This window comes from Haemorhous mexicanus, chromosome 7, assembly GCF_027477595.1.
Source record: "Haemorhous mexicanus isolate bHaeMex1 chromosome 7, bHaeMex1.pri, whole genome shotgun sequence".
In the NCBI taxonomy this organism is placed as follows: Eukaryota; Metazoa; Chordata; class Aves; order Passeriformes; family Fringillidae; genus Haemorhous; species Haemorhous mexicanus.
The window spans coordinates 10,321,826-10,343,506 of record NC_082347.1 but is presented as its reverse complement, the minus strand read 5'-3'; the positions used below and the strand labels follow the sequence as shown (position 1 = coordinate 10,343,506).

General features: G+C 53.1%; 2 protein-coding genes across 2 annotated transcripts; one reads left to right on the top strand and one right to left on the bottom strand.

The window, feature by feature from the left end:
- Positions 1–883: 883 nt before the first annotated feature.
- LOC132329606 (putative lysosomal acid lipase/cholesteryl ester hydrolase) lies at positions 884–5,145 on the bottom strand. The gene is given in 10 exon segments (XM_059850801.1): positions 884–1,009; positions 1,011–1,113; positions 1,206–1,270; positions 1,492–1,563; positions 2,037–2,183; positions 2,847–2,983; positions 3,202–3,293; positions 3,495–3,693; positions 4,621–4,738; positions 5,053–5,145. Coding segments are annotated over 10 exon segments (1,152 nt in total).
- A 6,739-nt stretch (positions 5,146–11,884) lies between these two features.
- On the top strand, positions 11,885–19,702 carry LOC132329715 (lysosomal acid lipase/cholesteryl ester hydrolase-like). The gene is made up of 10 exons (XM_059851061.1): positions 11,885–12,028; positions 13,676–13,765; positions 14,204–14,369; positions 15,643–15,841; positions 16,050–16,159; positions 16,479–16,615; positions 17,004–17,147; positions 17,360–17,431; positions 17,949–18,014; positions 18,448–19,702. The coding sequence occupies exons 2-10, from the start codon at positions 13,682–13,684 to the stop codon at positions 18,679–18,681; spliced, it is 1,212 nt and encodes a 403-aa protein (XP_059707044.1). The 5' UTR covers positions 11,885–12,028; positions 13,676–13,681; the 3' UTR covers positions 18,682–19,702.
- Positions 19,703–21,681: the final 1,979 nt, after the last annotated feature.

Here is a 21,681-nt window from a genome sequence, read left to right as displayed (position 1 = left end):
GGATGGATGGATGGATGATGGATGGATGGATGGATGGATGGATGGATGGATGGATGGGGGATGAATGGATGTTGGATGATGGATGGATGGATGGATGGATGGATGGATGGATGGATGATGGATGGATGGATGGATGGATGATAGGATGGATGGATGGATGGATGGATGGATGGATGATGGATGGATGGATGATGGATGGATGGATGGATGGATGGATGGATGGATGGATGATGGATGGATGGATGATGGATGGATGGATGGATGGATGGATGGATGGATGGATGGATGGAGGGATGGATGGATGGATGGAGGGATGGATTCATGGATGGATTGATGGAGAGATTGATGGAGGGATTGATGGATGGATTCATGGATGGGTTCATCAACGGATTCATAGATGGATTCATGGATAGATTCATGGAAGGATGGGTTCATGGATGGATTCATGAATGGATCCATGGATGGATTCATAGACAGATTCATGGATGGATTCATCGGTGGATCCATCGATGGACTGATGGATGGATCTGTGGATGGATCCGTTGGTGGATTGATGGATGGCTCCATGGATGGATTCATGGATAGCTCCATGGACAGATTCGTGGATGAATTCATGGACGGATCCACAGATGGATCACTGGATGGATCCATGGATGGGTCCGTGGACGGATTTATGGATGGATTGATGGATGGATCCACGGATGGATGGGCTCATTGATGGATGGATGGATGGATGGATGGATGGATGGATGGATGGATGGATGGATGGATGGATGGATGGATGGATCCACGGATGGATGGATGGATGGATGGATGGATGGATGGATGGATGGATGGATGGATCCATGGATCCATGGATCCATGGATGGATCCAGGGATGGATTCATGGATTCTCCTCCATCATGGCCACCATCCGCTGGTACATGCGCTGGGGGGCGTTCAGGCCCCAGTGGTGGTCGAAGTGCTTCCAGTTGGGGAAGTGCTCATGGTGCACGACGTTGCTGAGGTGGGGCCAGCAAGCGCTGGGTCTCCTCACGGGGGGTGACCCAGTCGTGCCCCCCGCTCCACAGGGCCACCGGCACCCTCATGGCCTCGAGCTGGTGAAAGGGGGGCCTCAGCTAGCAGGGGGGAAAGCACTCTGTTACCTGGGGGCTCTGGTGGGTGGGGTGTGCTCCCCCACTCCCAGCCCAGCCAGCCCCTTCAGCTGGTTGTACTTCTCCATGTTTCTCAGCCCGCAGTCGAACTGCTTGAACTCAGTGGTTTTTGCAGTCTGGAAGGCAGAGGCAAAGGGTTAATCCAGGTAAAATCCTGGATCAGCCCCTCCAGACAGAGACACCTTTTGGCACATCTTGGTGCAGCAGCTGAAAAATCCCTTTTGTCTCTTGGCTTTGATTCCACCTCTTTTACCAGTTTCCAGCAGCATTTGAAAACACTACGCTCACAGATTAAAAGAAAGGAAAGTTAAAACAGTTATAAAATCAGAATCTCTACCTGTCCCCAGTGCAGAAGGTTTTTTACTGATGTGTAGTCTGGAAAATGAGATATGTACACATCCAGTCGGCTCTACAGGAAAAAGAAAGTATTTTCTAATTGAGTTGGGAAGGATGAAAATCCATCCAGGCAAAAAACCTCAAGCATTCTGTCTGATAACTGCAATATAAATGTTACACTCTTTAGCAGCTTTATTCTGCTCAGAGCTATAGGCAGCTTCCAAAGGTAAGTCACTCAGTCAATGGAAATACACTTGAAATGGAAATACAACTGGTCCAGTCATTCTTTGGTTATTTTCTTCTGTAAACTTGTTGTGTGTCAGCCAAAAATGAGGCAGGAGTTTCCCCAAGAGACAAGACCATGAGTGATTCCCTGTCTTACCATTAGAATTAACACCCCCACACCATGGCAGGGAATCTCCAAATAACCACTGCCTCTCACACCTTATTTTGGGGGTTCATGCTCACTGTTGTGCCCCATTAACTATCTCCAGGTGTCTAGGAAAACCAGAGGGGGCTGTGACCTGGAGAGCCTGGTGCACCCACCGTGTTCAAGTTGTTCCTGTCGAACCCCCCGACCAGGAAGATGATGTTGGCACACGCTTCAGCTTCCAGTGGCCTGCTGCACTTCTCAACCAGCAGCAGCTTCTCCTTCCTCGGCACCAGAACCAGCTCTCTGGTTCCAAACATCTCCTGCAGGAGCACGAGGGAATGTCAGGAATGGTGCTAGGAGCTCCAATGCCCGCTGCAGGTGCAGGATCAGCACACAGTGGTAATGCAGGGAACAGAAATTGCCAGAAATCCCCAAATTTGGCAGCAACCACCCACAAAGACCTCCTGTACCTTGAGCAGCAGGTCTGGCAGGAAGGCCAGCTTTAACACAGGGCAGGAATTGCCAGAAATCCCTGGATTTTGGCAGCAACCACCCACAAAGACCTCCTGTACCTTGAGCAGCAGGTCTGGCAGGAAGGCTAGCTTTAACACAGGGCAGGAATTTTGCCAGAAATCCCCAAATTTGGCAGCAACCACCCACAAAGACCTCCTGTACCTTGAGCAGCAGGTCTGGCAGGAAGGCTAGCTTTAACACAGGGCAGGAATTTTGCCAGAAATCCCTGGATTTTGGCAGTAACCACCCACAAAGACCTCCTGTACCTTGAGCAGCAGGTCTGGCAGGAAGGCCAGCTTTAACACAGGACAGGAATTGCCAGAAATCCCTGGATTTTGGCAGTAACCACCCACAAAGACCTCCTGTACCTTGAGCAGCAGGTCTGGCAGGAAGGCTAGCTTTAACACAGGGCAGGAATTGCCAGAAATCCCTGGATTTTGGCAGTAACCACCCACAAAGACCTCCTGTACCTTGAGCAGCAGGTCTGGCAGGAAGGCCAGCTTTAACACAGGGCTCTGGACGTGGTGGAAGGTGTACACAGGAGCCAGGGCAAAGAAGAGTTTGATTTTCTTGGCCAGATGTGGCAAGCTGGAAAACGCTATGAAACCTGAAAAGCAGCATGAGAGCACAACACAAACCCCAGCTCACCCCAGACCCCGTGTTTGAGGGGTTTTTTTGAACAAAAAAACGCTCCTGGATGCCAGCACAGCCCAAGATGGATGGGCAGGACGTGGCAAACCCCTCCCGTGCAGAAGGCTGGGAAGGCAGGAGGGGACAGCAGCTCCCAGCAGTGTCCAGTTTGGGATGGACATTGATGTCACTCACCCAGGAAGCTGCCCTGAGCGTGGCCCACGTAGAACAGCTGCTCCTGTGGTTGTTTTTTAATTAATGGCCAACCACATCCCAGCTGTCTCAGACTCTCTGGTCAGTCACAAGACTTTATTATCTCTCCATCCCTTGCCAGCCTTCTGCTGAAATCCTCTCTATTATTTTAGCACCGTTTTAATATCACACATATCATAAAATAATAAATCAGCCTTCTGAAACATGGAGCCAAGATTCTCATCCCTTCCCTCATCCTGGGAGCCCTGTGAACCCCACCACGGTGGCCCTCTGACCTGAAGTCCCAGAACTCCTCGGAGGCAGTGGAGAGGCTGCGGTGCCGGCGGGACCAGCTGCTGCCGCGGCTGTTCCCGATCCAGATGTTGTGTCCCGTGTCCGCCAGGATGAAGGCCAGGCTGCTCTCAGGGAAATTGTCCACCCAGTCACCACCATCCAGGCACAACCCGTGCACTATCAGCACCTGGGTCCCGGGCCCTGAAGGAGGTAGGTGATAGAAGAAGGCATACAGGCACAACCCGTGCACTATCAGCACCGGGGTCCCGGGCCCTGAAGGAGGTAGGTGATAGAAGAAGGCATACAGGAATGTGTCCTTTGTTGATGGAGTGACAAATCTGTCCTTTTTCCCCTCAAAAAGGAAAGGAGCCCAGAAGTTTCTGTCCTCAATTAGGTGAAAAGACACCTCATAGGATCTGGGGGGCTTCACCTCAAACTCAAGGATAGCCAATGGGACAGGAGCCAGAAATTCCCACCTGAGCAATTTACTAGAAAAAGAAGAGAACAAAGAAACCAATCACTTTTGTGAGGTGTTTTACCAGGGGCAAGGACCTCTAGCACCTGGCTTGGTTTTTCTCTGTGAAGAATTTTGTTATTTTGCCTTTTATGAAAACTTTTTTGTTCCCAACACTGCAACAGAAGCCATCCTGTTGATTTTATCATCCCTTCTAAGGTAGCTGAGCTATCTTGGGTGTGAAATAGATCTCCAGGAGCTTGTGAGACCTGGCTCGAGGAGACTCCTATTTCCAAGGCACCTTTCCCCTATGAAAATAAAACACCACTGTAACACCTTGGCACTGTTTCATGCAAGCTGCACATTCAAAGCTCCCTTCTCTCCTCATTTCCCTGGTCATGCTGGTGCTTTGTTGAGTTTGGGGAGCTTTTGCCACCCCAGGCCCTGAGCCTGGACCTTGGAGCAGGGGTTTGCTGCAGGGCAAGAGCCACTTTGGGGGCTCTGCTGGGTGGCACTGCTCCATCTCAGCACAGCACAATGCTCAGCTCCTGAAGGCAGCCAGCAGGAAACTCCCCATCCCTCTCCCAGCTGCCCAAACCATGCCTGAAGGCACAGGTTGTCATCAAGAGGGCCAGGGTCACAGCTGGTGGCCCCCTGGGTGAGGCTGAGCCCACCTGAGAGCCCAGCTCCCCCCCTGCCATGGGGAATCCTGTTGAGGCTCAGGAAGTTGCCATCCTCTGTCATCACCTCGTACTCCTGGCTGGGATAGCCGTGGAAAAGGATCTTCTGGCTCTGCAGGGACAGGGGTGGGAGGGCAGAGGGTGACCCTGAGCCCTGTGCCTGCCTCAGCTTCACCCACTGCTGCCACCCACGTGGTGTCCCCGGTGTCACCTGCACCCCAAGGAATCACAGGGAGAGCAGGAGAGGCCAAGCTCAAGCTGGGGGCATGGAGTGAGTGCCAGCAAAGCAAATATGGGAGGTTTTTGATGCCCTGAGCCCCCCAGAGGGGCCAGGTGCAGATGCAGGGAAGGGGGGAGCCCAGCTGGTGCCTCAGGAAGGACTTGGGGCATGCCCATGGGGAAGTGAGGTGCTCCCCCAGCACTTACAATGTTCATGAACCTCTCAGGGTTGTGGGACACATCTGGGATGACATTTTCCAGCCCCAGGGCCAGGCACAGGGCCACCAGCAGCAGCCACATCTCACCTGCTCTCAGCACCTGGGGGATAACAGGGCTGGATGAGCAGGGCTGTGGGTGCTCCAGGGCCATGAGGAAGCCTGTGCAACCCCAGCAGCTTGGCAGCACAGCCAAAGCCTGATGCTGCCACAGGGAGCAGGTGTCTGCAGCCCCTTGTGAAGTTTGGAGACCACCCCAAGCCCCTCTTGGTGGCCATTCTCACCCAGTCCAGCTGCAAGTGCCGGGTGGGACAAGCAGCCTCCCACCAGCCCCTGCCTGGGAAAAGCATCAGGGAAATCCTTAAGCATTTCAGGGGAAGAATGCTCCCCCAAAGAGGAGGGGTCATGCCAGAGCTCCATCCTGCAGGAGCTTCCCTGCTCCATCCCTGCCTTGGATGCTTTACAGCTCCTTGCCAGGCTCTCCCGGAGTGCCCAGCCCAAGGCATTCCAGACTCAAGGGCACATCCAGCAAAGTCCAATCCCCTGATGATCCTCTGCAGGAGCTAAAGATGGCTCTCTGCCTCCCAGAGTGTGTTTTCCCAGTAGCCTTGTTGCATGGAAAACTTTCCTGGGCTGCTCAGGAAAAACAGCAGAGCGCCGTGTGGGCCACAGCAAAATCTCCCCCTCGCTCAAAAACAAAGTGTCAGCTCAAGCCCACCACCAGCACCTCAGTGCCTCCATCTCCATCTCCACGTGCAGGTGAGAAGGGATGTCCTGGGGCTGTCCAGAGAGGTGGCAAATCCCTGCCAGATTCTGTCCCCGTGGTCTGTGCAAACCCAGGGCACTGGGAGTATTTCTCTCTCTGCTCTGGGGTGCCCTGACCCCCAGGGCAGCACTGACTCTGACCCTCATTCATGGAGAAAGTTTCCTGGACTTCAAGATAGCCTGGAACCCACACAAGTGTGAAATAGATTATAGAGAGCAGTGTGGGTGTGTCCCTTGGTGAGAAATTGAGGTTTTGGCATTTTTAGTATGTTGTGGATGGAAGAAGGATGGAGGGCACAAGGTGTGGTCCTAGGCTTCTTCTTCATGCTGCTTCCTCCTTCTTCTCCATGGGTTTGGGTGGCATTTTGTAATTGGGCAGAAAAGTCCCCACTGCAGCTCTATGGGATCAATTATTGGGTTAAAATGGAAAATAATCCAGGTGTCAGCTCTTCATTGAATAGTTTAGTCATAAAAGCCCTTGTACCAAGAGATTGTTGGCCGTTTGGTGCCTTCTAATGAAAAGCTGCCAAAATCCCAGCAGTGAGGCTGTTTTACTGATAAGAAATAATAAACACCTGAGTCTGAACATGAATTACTGTCTCAAGTGCCTTCAATCCAGACCCAGAGACCCCAACAACTGGGACCCCCACAATGGTCCATCTCCCTTAGATCTGCCCTTCACCATGTGCAAGGAGACCTTCCACTGCTCCATGGCCAGCAACAGCCCTCACACATTTTTACTGATGTGTAGTCTGGAAAATGAGATTTGTATCCATCCAGTCGGCTCTGCAGGAAAAAGAAAGGATTTTCTAAGTGAGGTGGGAAGGATGAAAATCCATCCAGGCAAAAAAAACCTCAAGCATTACTAAGTTATTAGCTGTAAGTTATTAGTTATAAGTCCTTGGCTTATAAAGACACCCAGAGAGGCTGGGACTTGTCCACCAGCACCTGGCAGCCCTGTCCCTCCCCAGCCACACAGCCCAGGGGTTCAGACACTGCCCCCCAACCCCAGGGAGCTCAGCAGCAAAGAGCCAGTTGCCAAAGTGTCCCCATCACTGGGAACACACAGCTCCTGTGGTGTCCTCCCCAGCTGGGACAGCATTTTTGGCATTCCTTGGCAGAGGGATTCCAGATTCTTTGCCTCTGCTCCGGGTTTCCAGGCAGGCTGCTCATCCTGGATTTCCAGTTTGTTGGTGAAATGTCAGCTCTGCATGTCAGCCCAAGGGCTGGGTTGAAAAGAAAGGGGCAAATCTCACCCAGGAGAGGAGGAAGAAATACCACTTGCACGTGACACTGACTGAATTTTGTCAGTGTGGACATCCCAAGAGGGGAAATCCAAAGGGTGCACAGGAAATCTCCCATGGCAGGGGTGGCAATCAGCCCCCCATGGTGGCTCTGAGCCCATGGCTCCCTTGAAGCACATTTTCCAGCCCCACCACCTCTCCTCCTGCCAGGAGAGCAGTGCTGGTGGCAAGGGACCTCTGGGGTCTCCATCTCCACCCCAGCCTCCTGCTCACCCTGGTTTGGGGTGGTTTGAGCAAAATATTTCCTCTCTCAGTTGAAAACACCTCTGGTTTGGACAGACACACATTTGTTGTGGTTTTCACCAGCAGAACCATTGTTTGGGCATTTTTCCTGGGTTTAAATGCTGGCAAAAAGAGCAGGATGAGGCACCTTGCAAGAGCTCTATTTAATTAATTATGGAGCCTTTGGGTGCTGTTCCCCACAGCCAGCTGAGCTCCTGGAGGAAGGAGGAAGTCTGGTAACAGCTACAGAGAGGTGGCAAAAGGCTGGGTGAGGAGCTCCCTGCCCTTTCTGACCCTTCAGGCAGCACCAGGCACGGACCTGACGAGGCCAAGTTGGGCATTCCTTGGAGAAAAGAGAGCAAAAACCCTTTTCCTTTGAGAAAAGAGAGCAAAAACCCTGCTGAGAAGTGCCAGAGAACAAGGCAGGCTCAATCTTCAAGCTGACCTAGGAAGAAAATGAGGAGCCAGCAGAAATGAGGAGTCTTCTCCCCCAGCTTCCCTGCTACTGCAGCTTAGGAATTTAACATTATTCCAGGGATCCCCTGAGGTCACCTGCTCCTTCCCACCACCCTCAAGGGTGATGATGGGGGGATGCTCCCCAAAACCCCTCCCTAGCCCAGCTCAGCACCTTCAGGCTGTGGTTCCCTGCAGTGCTCACCCTGTCCCCAGTGTCCCCTGCTGCCACCAGAGCAGGGACAGGCTGCTGAGGTGCACAGAGCTTCTCCTTGTCCCCAGAATGCCCCAAAGCCAGATCCCACCAGGAGGTGGGCAGGGCTTAGGCCAGGTCTGCCTTCTGTCCCCACGTCCTCACAAGCAGCTTCTGGCCTCCAGGCTCACCTTCATCTCCCTCCTGGGCTTGCAGGAAGCCTGAGGAGCATTTCTTGGTCCTTCAGAGGTCCTTCCTCTCCCAAAATCCCAGTTCCCCTCTGGGAACAAGCCGAGAGCCCGCAGCTTCCAGCTCTCCCCAGGTCTTCCCCCTTATTTCTCCAGCCCCTGCCTGACCTCCTGAACCTCTCCTGTCCTCCTGGGCAGGCTGGGTCACTTCTGGGAGGGATGGCCCCACACCTGGTCCTCGGGCTGCACTCAGGACAGCAGAGATGTGGTGCACATGCCAGCCCTGGGAGGGAATAATCCCCTCTGGATGGCCCTGGGGAGGCTGCATCCCCGTGCAGAGCCCAGATTTGGGATCCCAGGGACTACTGGGACACCCCCACATCAGATGAGCACAGAGGTGGTGGGTGAAAGCCAAGGTGCAAGGAGAGGCTGGAGCCAGGACAGGTTTTCCCCCACTTAAAGGAGCCTGGGAAGATCCATGTCCAGGGCTGGGAGCAGCACTGGCACGGCCACCCCTCCCTGCTCTGCCACCCTCAGCCCAGCAGCCAAGGGACAATTGCCTCTCCTTGAAGGCCACCAGGTCTTTCCACCCCTGGTTTGCAAAATTGCTCCAGAGGGAGGGTGGGGAGGGGTTTGGGGACAGGAGCAGTAACAAGATCAGGAAGGGAGGGAGCTGAGCACGGAGCCTTGCTTGGCCCTCTGCTGACAGAGCAGGAAAGTGATGGCTCAGGTTTGAGCTTTTGTCTTTTTCACATTCTGTGCTGCTTTGGTGTGCAGGTCTGAGCTCCACATCAGGGGATGGTGAGCTCTCTGCACAGAGCAGGGAGACAAAACAATTCCTGCTCCAGCTGGGGACCAAGGACAAATGATCCAAATCTCAGCCCAAGAGCACAAACAACGTGGGCTGGAGAGAGAAAAACAAAGATGGGACTTCATAACCTAAAGCTGGGATGGGACAATGAACTGCAAGATGCAAATGGAGCAGAACTGATCAAAGTGAGAGACCCCATGACCAATTGTCCATTCTGTGCCCATTTTGGTTCACCTTGGGTGCTGCCCTGGCTGGGCTCTTGTGCTGCCCAAGGTGGATCCATGCAGGAGAGCCTTCTAATAAATCCCTGCTTTATTCTTTAGCTCTGTCTGGCCTCTGTTCTAGGGCAGCCTTCTCAAGGCATCAAAAGAAAACCAGAGATGGGGGTGGCCTGGGGTTTTGGGGTTGGGTGGGATTTTTTTCACCAGCAGACTTCACATTCTGTTACTGACAAAGCAGGGGAACCTCAGCCCAGGTTTCTCTGTAAATTAAACTCAGCAGCACTGATGGCACACACAGAAAGGGACATCCCACCCATTCTGTGGCAGAAGGAACACCAAAAACCTTTATAATCAGCTGAAAGTGATTCCCATCCTCTCCCAGGAGAGAGCTCCATCCCCACAGAGCCCCGGGTGGCCAAGGCCAAGCCACACAACCACCCCATGCTCAAGGAGAGGAGGATAACCATGGTTTGTAGGCTTTGGGGTTTCTCCACACACCAAACCACCACACTTTCCATGAGGGGGTGGGCAGGAGCTCCTTTCCCTCACCAGCACTTTCACAGCACCCTCTGCTGCCCAGGCTGTCCTGTTTCCTTTGGAGAGCATCATCCCATGGACAGGGAGCGCTCCAAGACTGCCAAGTCTCAACTTCTTTTTTCTGCCAGGGCCAGGATTAAATGTGTGAGATGGTGTTTCTTGCTGGGACTCAGATGTTTATTAGTCCTTATCTATGTCACAGTCTCACAAACCCTGAGTTCTACAGCATTTCACTCTAACAAACTAAAAATGGAGCCCCATCTCTCTCTGCAAGGCCTTTTAAGGATAAACTGTCCAATTAGGAAATGAAACCTAAATTATTTTGGTTTTAACCCAATAACCAACCACCCATGGCCCTCAGTGTGGACTTTTTTATCCAATTACACAAAACCACCCAAACCCATGGAGAAGAAGGTGAAGAAGAAGGTGAAGAAGAAGGTGAAGAAGAAGGTCCAGCCTCCACCCTAAAACCTCCATCTGATTTTTTCTGGTTTGCTCATTAATAGGCTGTGCAGTGATTCACCCTGGGGGGCTGCCCACTGATGTGGCCCTGAATTGATGCCAGGACCAGGAGTCCTTTCTGATGTCCTGTCCCCAAAAGGAAAGCAGATTCTGTCAGTGCTGGGAGGAAGAGGGAGTGCCTTTTTTCTCATCTGGCCATACCTGATCCTGTTCTTTCACCTTTCCTCCTCTCTCTGCAGGGTAAAAATCAGATTCTTCTCTGAGCCACTGCCTGTTTGAGGGTGAGGCAGCTGGGAGGGCTTCTGGCACTGCCTGCAGCTAGTCCTTGGTGAGGAGCAGCCCTTAGAGCTCCAGGGAGAGGTGGAGCTGTCGAGCCTTTCCAAAGCCTGTCTGCACTTGAGCAAGCGTGGCTGGGCCAGACCTGGCAGGTGCTGGCTGCAGGAGGGATGCAGGATCCCACGGGGGGCACACTCAGCACCAGGGCCCTGCAGCAAGGAGTGGAGAGGTGGCCACCAAGGCAGAGGTGCCAAAAATGACACCCAGAGCTCGTGGGACCTGTCACCATCCCTGCAGGGACCTCCTCTGGCAGCAGGCAGCTCCTGGCCAAAGGCATCACCAGCTGGCAAGAGGGGAAGCCTGGCAAGGTGTGAAATCTCCATCCATAGCTCCTTCCCTCCCTGGAGATGGATTTATTGTTCTTTTTTTTTTTTAATAGAGCATCCCCTGAAGTCACTGTTAGAACTCAGGACATCCCTCTGGCTGCCCTGGAGGACTCGAGCCCCTGCCAAGGGAGCTCAGAGACCTTGGCACAGAGCCCAAGACTTTGATTTAGCCCTTGGAAAAAACAATTATACAAAGAATTAAAAGCCATGAAAGTTTAAGTAGAATGATAGTGAATTTATCACAGGGTGGAAAAATAGATTTTTCGGGGTTTTTAGAATGGGGGTTCAGGGGGCAAGATGGAGGAATCTGGGTGTGTCCAGCCTTTCTCCTTCTTCTTCTTGGCCTCCATCTTCTGGGTGATGGTGGCACTTTTGGACTGGTTTGGAGTAGAAGCTCAGTGTCTAACACAGGTGATGGGTATTGGAAGTTATGGTAAATAATGTATACATAGTTTTTACTATAAAAAGATAACATTGCCCTGAGGGCAGGCAGAGTGCCTCTGAACAGACCTCAGCAGGCCAGAGAAAGAATTTTATGGATAAGAAACAACAAACAACCTTGAGACCGAGACCAGAAGAGCTCTGACTCCTTCTTCTACCACCGGGCTGGGAAAAGAGACACTCTAACCCACCTCGGGGTCCCTGTGAGCAGCAGAAGCCCCAAGAACTGCTGGGACTGGGAGGTCCTGCATTTCCAGGCTCATTGCGTGCCAGGAGGCAGCAGGAAGAGCCAAAGGGAGCTTTCCCAGAGGAGTTTGGTGGGATGAGCTGGGCTGGTCCCACTCAGCTGCCAGGGCACCAGCAGCATCCCCTGGCACCAAAGCCAGCCCCGGTGTAGGTGCAGAACCCACAGCGCCCACCCTGGGCTGCGCAGAGGTCACGGCCGTGCCAAATGACTCCATCAGCTGGAACCAACCCAGCTGTCACAGCTCTCAGCTCTTCCCGGCGCCACGGAAACACTGCCAAGGCAGCCCAGGTGAATTCCACCTCGGCAGGAGGAGGGACCGGAGGGAGTGGCGGCTCCCGGCGCTCCCGAATCGGGAGCGGAGGCAGCGCCAGCCCCGTGGGAGCGGCGTGCGCAGGCAGCAGGGACCTTCTGCTCGGGGCACAGCGGGGACAAGGGCTCCCACAGCTCTTCTGGCCGCCACCGGTAATCCCTCCTGCTCGGTGCCATCCCTGGGGACAGCGGGAAGGGACACCTGGAGAGCCCCGGGGATGGGACAGCCCCGGCTCCAAAGGAATGTCCTGCTCAGGGGAGGGGGTGGCAGTGTCTGGAGAGGGGTCAGGACCGTGCTGCTGGTTCCTACAAGAGGTGTCTTGTACCCTGCTGCGCCTCTGGGATGTCCTCCAGGTGTGCTGGGATGAGGGACATTTCACCATGGGAACGTTTTCCCAAGCTGGCTGTCGGGAGGAAAGGGCCATCCATCCCAGGCGAGGCTCTGCCCTGGAATTTGCATGCCCTGCTCCTGGCGCTGCGTCACCAAAACGCGCTGAGCCTCTCCTGGCTTTGCTAAAGGCTCGCCCTCAAAATAACAACTCCAGAGCCTCGTGGAGCCCAGCGACAGGCGACACAAGGAGGGCTCGTGTCCCCAGAGCGCACCCGGGGGTGCTCAGCGTGATGGTGGGGATCCCTTGGTCCCTCCCGGGTGGGAGATGGGGGCCCTGGGGCCGGGAGGTGCCCGAGGGCTGTGCCCAGGTGAGCGCTGCAGGTGCGCTCATCCTCCTCTGCGACCCGCTCCGGCCACAGCGGAGCGAGCGGGTGGCTTTTGTCACCTCCCGCAGCACGGGCAGCCCGCTCCTCCTGCCCGGGCAGGATCGGGGGACAGCCGGGAAGGGACGGAAAGCTGCTCCCAAATCTCCTCTGTTTCACCTGGGTGGCTGCAAGATCCCTGGCGCCGGCATTCGGTGGGAGTTTGGCAGGTCCCTGCTGAATTCTCCACATAGTTTAACTCCCCGAAGTAGCTGAGGGAGAATTTCTGCTGCAAATTTGTCGCCCCAAATAAATTTACCCATTCCTCTATGGCAAGGCTCTGCCCATGGTAGAGGGGTTGGAATGAGATGATCTTTAAGGTGACTTTCCACCCAGAGCATTAAAAATTAAAATAGCATAAGGAGATGTTTTGTGGTTGGAACAAGCCAAAGCAGACACCCAAATCCTTCCCAGGAAGAACAGGGGTGTTCTGAGATGGCATTTCACTCAGGTCTGCAAAAACAAACTGTGGGTATCCCAGGGTCTCTCTCAGCCATAAGGAGAACCCAAGCAAACCACATTGTTTGGTTTCTTCTTAAGAACACGGCCCTGCAACTTAAAATTGGGAGGTTTACTCCTCATTAGGTCAGCTATCAGTGTGACAAAACAACCTATTCTTCCAACTATCCAAGAAATTATTTTAAATGAATGATTTATAATCACCTCCTCGAAAACCAGCTTTCCCCAGGCACGTACAGATGTATCTCTGCATGTTCCTGAATATGAGGGCCTGATGGAGAAAGTGGGGTTAAAATGTGATGGAGTTTGGACTCTGGCTTTGCTCAAGATTAGCAAAATGAGCCATTTTCAGGATTGGAGGACTTCTGGTTTAGAATAATTTCGCCCATGGAGGGGCCAGGTTGATATCCTGGTGGAAGTGCAGTGCCCATCAAGAGAACTCCCCCCAGCTTCTGTGCCAGTGCCAGCAAAGTCTCTCAAAGTTTTGACAACAATTTGCAGAGCACCATGTCGTGGCTGCTCCTCACCATTTCTTGTTTCTGTGCCACTGCCAGCAAAGTCTCTTGATGTTTTGACAATGTTTTGCAGAGCACCATGTCGTGGCTGTTCCTCACCTTTTCTTGTTTCATGCTCATCGCTGCACATTCAGAAGGGAACCCCGAGGTGTCCATGGATGTTGTAAGTCCCTTCTTTTCCTGCTTGGTTGAGCAAGTTGCCCACATGATCCGTGCAAGACCCACGGGCTCTGTGTGTCTTCACCGAGGATTGACACTGGGATTTTATGGGATATTTGTCTCCCTGCTCTTATAGACACAGAGATTTATGGCAGGCGTTTATGGGGGAGAGGATTTGATCCAAGTCAGCAGGTTTGGTCAGGACAGCCCTCCCAGGCTCAGAGCTGGGCTGTCTGTGCTGCCTTGCTCTTGATTGCAGCACAAAAAGTGACAGTTCTCCTGCCAAAAATTCTGGCTGGAGTCTTGGCATCGCCACGGGGAGGTCCTGAGCCCACCCTCCCCCTGGAGTCACCACCAGCACTGATGGCTTTGCCACCCCTGAGGACAGAGACCCTCTGTCCCTCCCTGGGGACTGTCCCTTGCTCTCCTTCCCTTCCCACAGGGCGAAATTATCCGGTACCACGGGTACCCCTACGAGGAGCACGAGGTGGTGACAGAGGATGGGTATTACCTCACCCTGCAGAGGATCCCCCACGGCAGAGACAGCCCAGGGAGCTTCAGCCTGCCCCACAAGGCAGGGGCACAGCCACCCAACAAGTTCTGTCCCCGTAAGTGCCACGGGAAGCTCTGCCTGGCCCTGGCACCCGGAGAGCTTTGCTGGGCTGGAATAACCCACAGCCAAGGCAACCTCACCGTGGGCTGGGGGCTTGGTTTGGTTTGGTTTAGGGCAAATTTGGGAGAGAACTTTTAAAGGGGATTTTTTAGAATAGCAGTTTTAATTGTTGGGGTTGTTTTTTTAATTGGTCTGGGAGAAAAATATAACTTTGGAGAAAAGTGGGAAAACTTGTTTATTAAACAATAAAATTTTTTGCTGTTTTAAAAGAGATGACAAACTCAGAAAGCCTCTTTTCTGGGTTGCAGTTTAGCTTACTTAGTCTCTTATTAGTCCTTTTGGTGCTGGCAATGCTGTGGCTTTTGGTGGGTTACAGGTGTGAGCTGTTGGTGGGTTTTTTGGGTGCTCAGTTTAGAGGAGGTTTAAAGAAAAAGGAAAAAATTGCAGTCTAGGGAAATTTTTTGCCTCAGCTAGCTAAAGCTAACTAAAATAAAGGAGAGCTTTCTCTTGTTGTTTGTTTATTTGCAGACAACACAGTTTAGGAGAAGGAATGTGGAGGAGTGAGTGCAGTGTTTGAAAATAAACTGAACAGTTTGGATTTTTTTTTTTTTCTTTATTCTTTGGAATAAGTCTTCAAGGTGCAAAACTTATTATTCAGCATAAACAGAACAGATGATTGGGGATAAAAGCGTCATATAGCCAACCCAGGACAGTGCTCCAGGAGGAAGCTGTCCCTGTAGGAAAACCAGGCAAATAGCCTTGGGAGCAGAAGAAATGCAGGTGCCCACCACGCTGAGGATTTGCTCCAAAGAGGAAGGAGGATGAACGGGGCAGAGAAATCTTACCCCAGGTTTTCCCTCAGTTCAAAACCAGAGAGTGGAGCAGCAAAAAGCCATTAGTCAGCAAAGGAAAGCAAAGCAGGCAGCCAATCCAATGCCATCTCAGTGTTTTGCATCCTTCCTGTGTCCCATCCAGTGCCATCCCACCACTTGGGGATCTTCCTGTTCTGCACTGAAACCCCTGCTTCAAGGCCATGGTGGGGTGATGCCAGCTCTTCTCCTGGCAAATTAGAGTAAAAAAACCCCCAGATTTCCAGTCTCTGCCCTGGCCTTCTTCCAAAACACCTCCCCAGAGAGGACAGAGGACAGAGGACAGCGTCCCTGCCCTGGTGTCACCTCCCAGGGGGTGCTGCCAAAGCAACACCTGGGTGTGGATGATCGATTTTTGCTAATGGTCAGAGAAAATGATTCCTCCTCTCCTTCCTCCAGCTCCAAAGGCCGTGGTCCTCCTGCAGCATGGCCTGGTGTTGGAGGGAAGCAACTGGGTCACCAACTTGCCCAACACCAGCCTGGGCTTCATCCTGGCTGACGCTGGCTACGACGTCTGGATCGGGAACAGCCGGGGAAACAGCTGGTCACGGAAACACCAGGAGTTTGAATTCTACCAGCAGGAATACTCAGCTTACAGGTATGTTCCCATGAAACTGGAGGCTGGGCAGGTCCCTGGTACCCCCAGCAGCGTCTGCAGGCTGGAGGAGGGGTGCTCCTGGCAGTCACACCCTCTGCCAGGGGGCAGGAACTGGGTTGCCCGTTCCTGCCAAAGCGCTTGCCCGCACACCAGAAGCCGTGGCAAGGTCAGCAAGGGTGATTCTGTCGTGTGCCTGTCTCCCCTGCAGCTTCCATGAGATGGCCATGTATGACCTTCCAGCGTCCATCAACTACATCCTGCAGAAAACGGGGCAGGAGCAGTTGTACTACGTGGCTTATTCCCAAGGCACCACCACAGGTACTGAGGAGGAGAGCAGGGCTGGCACAGTCCCACCAGCTGTGCACCCCCAGCCTGAAACCTTGGTCAGGGAGTGCTCCTAAAACCTTGGTCAGGGAGGGAAATGCCCAGGCATTTCCAAAAACAGAAGGGAAAAAAGCAGGTAATTGCTTTAATTGCTTTAGCAGAAGCGCTTTGAGCACTGCTAGCCCCAAACTGGGTTCATCCCATTGCTGCCAGAGCCACCTCTGAGGGGCCTTCTGGTGGGCACACCCAGCTGGAAGTCAGCAGCTGCCTCAGAAACAAGAGGGCAGGGTCTGCTTGCTTCTGCCCCACGCAGGTTTCATTGCCTTCTCGTCCATTCCCGAGCTGGACCGCAAAATCAAGATGTTCTTCGCCTTGGCTCCCATCACCGTGAACTCCAACATGAAGTCCCCCTTGGTGAGGGTGTTCGACCTGCCCGAGGTGCTGATTAAGGTGTGTCCTCACCACGGGTGAGGTGTGAGGGGGAGGAGGGGCTGGCAGGGTCACCTGAGACAGGCAGGGCTGGTACATCACCTCCATCTCCCCGCTCCGGGTGCTTGTGCGTGTGCTGGGAGCCTGGAGGGCAGGCAAATCATCTTCCTGTCCAGCCTTCACCAGGGAACTGTTGACAGGAATTGGTTTTGGGTCCCTTCTCCTGGGAGAAACCTCTCCTAGGAAGGTCAGGGCTCTTCCAGGGCCGTGGCCTTTTCTGAGAAGCCAAAATGATGAAGCATAGCAAAGTTGTCAGCAACCTTCAGGGGTGAGCAAAGGGGTGGGGAGCACCTGGAGGCAAAAGAAGAGCGTGATACACCCCGCTGACACACCCCTCTGACTTCCACAGGTCATTTTAGGCCAGACAGTGGTCTTTGATAAGGATGAGGTCTTGAAGCAAGTGATTTCCACCATGTGCACCTACCCCATGCTGAAAACCGTGTGCTCTTTGGTGTTTTACCTGCCTGGTGGCTTCACCAACAGCTTGAACGTGGTATGTACCCTGCAGCTTCCCTCTCCAGACACCCACTTCCTCACTGTCCCAGCCTGAGCTGTCCATCTGCTGCCTCCACATGGCCTTCCACATCTTTGGCTGGTAGAAAAATGTGTGGGTGAGGCTCGTGTGGCTCCTGAACAGGTTTGGTTTATTTCTGACGTGGGTTTTTGGCGGGGGGCAGAGAACAAACCTCTCTGATGGTCTTGCAGAGCCGCATGGATGTCTACCTGGCCCGCTACCCTGACTCCACATCCCTAAAGAACATGTTGCACTGGCGCCAGGTAACACCTCGTGGGCTCCTCCCTCTGCTCAGGGAATAACCTGGGAATAAAACTGGGGATAATCCCCCCCCTGCTCCCTCTGCAGAGCTGTGTAAGGGCGGGAGAGGAAAGCTGCCCTGAAACACAGAGGAAGTTGTTTGTCCCAACAAAAGAATTGAGGTGGAGGTGGAACAAAGGCTGGTGATGAACCAGGACAGGAGATGCCAGAGTGAAGGCTGAGGGTCACTAAGACCACTAATGACATTGAAAATGTTCTACTCACGTCCTTCTGCTGCTGGCACTGAGCACAGCACACACAAATCTTGCCCAAAGCTGTCTGATTCATGTCTCCTTTGAGGCTCTTGGTTCTTCACTGTGCTCTCCCTGGGGCTGGGCCCTCCTCCCAAAATCCAAACGTGAGAATGGGTTCCCTGAGCCTTGGTGGCAGGAGGGAGCACTGCCAGACCCTGTCACCTCTTTTATCTTTCTCAGAGCCCCCTCCAAAGGGTGGAAAATGAACATAACTCTCCTTTTCCAGCTCTATCAGACCGGGGAATTCAAGCATTACGATTACGGCAGCGACAACGTGCTTCATTACAACCAGGTAAGAGAGAGCCACGCTCAGAGGGAAAAAAATAAATAAATATTCCAGTGAAAATATTGGCTGAGACTGCATTTGGAAAATGGACCAGCTTGGGAAGGCTGGTGCAAAATGCCCACGGCAGGGGAGCTGGGACAAGATGATGTTTGAGGTCCACCCCAACCCAAACCATGCTGGGATTCCATGAATTACATGGTATTCATGGAGTTTGCTTGGTATGGGGAAGCAGGTTTGTAACTTCCTAATAAAAACAAGGGACTCAGTCCCTCAGATGACTTTTTGACCCTCTGGTGAAAAGAACAGGAGACCAAGGCACAGTGAGGCTCCCTGGTGATAGCTCCTCTTCTGTCCCTTGGGATAAGGGAGAAATTCCAAGCAGCCACCAGGACACACTTTGAATTTTTGGCTTCCCCTTTGCCTCCCTCCTGTCTTCCAGACCACTCCTCCCTTCTATGAGCTGGAGAACATGAAAACCCCTCTGGCTGCCTGGTATGGGGGCAAGGATTGGATTTCAGCCCCCGAGGACGTGAACATCACCCTGCCCCGCATCTCCAACGTGGCCTACAAGAAGTACATCCCCGAATTTGTCCACTTTGACTTCCTCTGGGGCAAGCAGGTCTACGAGCAGGTCTACAGAGAAATGCTTGACCTGATGGAGAAGGGCACCTAGAGCTGGAGCAGTGATTGTTGGCTTCTCCATGACTTCTGGGGCTTCTTTCATCTACGGGGCAGGGGGGGAATAATTTTAAAAAAGAAGGAAAACCGGGGGGGAAAGCTCAATAAACTGCTACACTTGGTCTGGATTGATATTGCTCTGGCCAGTGAGGAAAACCAGGCAATCCTATGACTGGGGAAGCACTCTGGATGGAGGTGCAGTAGGCTGAAGTTGAGCTCAGCCCCCACACCCTGAGTCTCCCACGTGCCTCCCTTACCACCAGTTCAGTGGAACTCGGCTGCTGGTGAACTCTGGGCTCCTTGAGCTTGGATTCCCAGCTGCAAACAGCTGGCCAGAAGCTCCGTGCCCTCCTGGATGCTGGTGTCCCACAGGAGCAGCTCTGCTGGGATGAAGCCACGTGGTGGATGGGTCCTGCTTTATTCACCTTCTGGCAGCACTTCCACGCCAAGAACCCAACATCCTGGCACTCCCTGCCTTCCTTCAGAGCTGCAAGGAGCTATAAACGTCCTGCCTGGTGACAATGAAGAGTGGCCATGGGTCTGTATCCATGAGAACCCCCCCACCTTACTAACAAAGGGGACATCTTTCTCAGATTCGTGCTGATTTTGGATAATCTCACTTGTGCAAAAAGGAGTTTCAGTAAGCTCTAGCAGGAAACACCATTTTGCACCACTCCAAGCTATTCTAAGGCACAAACCCAGCTGCAAAGGCCACCTTTGGCTGCCTCCCAGGGAGACAGAAGAAGAGGGTGGTGGAAAGCAGCAACGAGCCTAAATCTGTTTTCAGCTTCCGGGTTGAATTGTTAATAACACCTTGATCAGAGGAGGAATTGTGAATTTGCCAGTTTGTGAAATTGCCTTTCTTCTTAAAATATGCCTGGGAGCAAGCAGGGCAAAGGATAAGGTTCTCTTTTCACAAATATGTAGTAGTAGTAATAATAATAATAATAATAATAATAATAATAATAATAATAATAATAATAATAAAAATAATAAATTGGATAGGGTCTACTGGGCTCTGTGTGGTTGTACTGTTAACTAGAGGTTAAAACTCTGGAGAAATTGTTCCCTGGCAGGGTGGGCAGGCCCTGGCACAGGGTGCCCAGTGCAGCTGGGGCTGCCCCTGGATCCCTGGCAGTGCCCAAGGCCAGGCTGGATGGGGCTGGGAGCAGCCTGGGACAGTGGAAGGTGTGGAATGAGGCAGGGTTTGAGGTCCCTCCCAACCCAAACCATCCATGATTCCACGATTCCATGATATGGAGCCCAGCACAGCTGCTCTCCAGAGCCCAGCTGTGGGGTTTTAGCAGCAGAGTTTCATCCAGCAGTCTGGGGATGGTGGCACAGGGCTGGTGGTGGCAGTGCTCGAGCTACCCCCTGTAAAGGGTTTCACTTTCTACCTTACAGCTGGAACTGACCACAGCAGAAAACAGGGCAGGGTGAGGCAATGCCAGGGTGCAGGAATGGGGCTATAGGTCAGATAGGATCTGCCTGGATTGCCAGTGATTAGCTGCCTCACTTAGGACATTTGTCATGACATCCTTTTCTCTGTGATCAGCTGCTGGTGCCCTGGAGCAGCACCTCACAGGCTGCACTGTGCTCATGCCCTGGATATCAATGCAAATGCAGGACTGACTTCTCCACCTTGGGAAATAAACACACAAAGAGGCTGCCAAGGTGCTCCCCCTGCAAGCTTCTCAGAAGCTGGCAGGAAATCAGCATCACAGAATCCTTGAGAGACCCCCCGAGATCACCAAAGCCAACCGTGCTCACCACTAAACCCGCCATTTACTCAAATTCAGTTTAAAAGCACTAACTTTTCACTTCTGAAAACTCATTAAAAGTGCAGGGGTTTAGTCTCTTTCTGTTCAGGTTATGGAGTTTCTGCTCTCCTGCAGTTCCCTGGTTCAATGTTTGCAATGCATTATCTTCATCCTGCCCTGACAGAGCACTTTGGTGAAGTTCTGGCTCAGTTCTGGCTCAGTCAGGTTCTGGTACTTCCCCTCTGCTGTCAGAGGATCAATAAGGAATGAAGAGCTGTGTTCTGGAAGCAAATGGATCTCTGCTTGCAGAATAAACATTGTGAAATTCCAGCTCCTGGGATGGCCACGGCGGGATTGGAGGCCTGGCGTGTCTCAGGTCTGTCAGGCAAGTCAAACACCACCAGACAGGTCTGTGGGGATTGCACAGGGTATCACAGAATCATGGAATCATGGAATGGTTTGGGTGGGAAGGGGCCTCAAAGCCCATCTCATCCCACCCCAAGGACACCTTCCACCATCCCAGGCTGCTCCCAGCCCTGTCCAGCCTGGCCTTGGGCACTGCCAGGGATCCAGGGACAGCCCCAGCTGCTCTGGGCACCCTGTGCCAGGGCCTGCCCACCCTGCCAGGGAACAATTCCTAATTCCCAATATCCCATCCATCCCTGCCCTCTGGCAGTGGGAACCCATTCCCCCTTGTAAAGAGTCTCTCTCCATGTTCCTGTAGCTCCTTCAGGCCACAATTTGGTCACCCCAGAGCTTCTCCTCTCCATGTGAACAATCCCAGCTCTCCCAGCCTTTCCTCCCAGCAGAGCTGCTCCATCCCTCTGCTCATCCTGGAGCCTCCCCTGGACCTGCTCCAACAGATCAATGTCCCACATATCTCAGTCCCTGGGGATCCATTCATCCCCAAAGCCTCCCCCACCCCTTTTCTCCTCCCTGGGTGGCCAAACCAGCCTCAGGCACACGTGGGGAGGATGTTGGTCACTCAGCCTCTTATTCCATCTCCTCCCAGGTGTGCTGGTGCAGAGGGTGTCACATGAGGCCGTGAGGGCTCAAAGCTGTGTCACATCCCTCTCAGGGCACAGCAGTGTCACCCTGCTGCCTGACCCATCATTTCCCCCATCACAGAGGGCAGCAGCACACACAGGAGCTGTGGAGTGGAGCACAGGGCCAGCCCCAGGCTGGAGAGGTGCTAAGCACCCCCAGGCTCCTTCCCACAGGCACAGGCTTGAAGA

Coding starts and splice junctions, on each gene's coding strand:
- LOC132329715 (XM_059851061.1), top strand. CDS start 13,682: ATGTCGTGGCTGTTCCTCACCTTTTCTTGTTTCATGCTCATCGCTGCA. Junction 17,148..17,359: donor TCACCAACAGCTTGAACGTG/GTATGTACCCTG, acceptor ATGGTCTTGCAG/AGCCGCATGGATGTCTACCT. Junction 18,015..18,447: donor ACGTGCTTCATTACAACCAG/GTAAGAGAGAGC, acceptor CCTGTCTTCCAG/ACCACTCCTCCCTTCTATGA.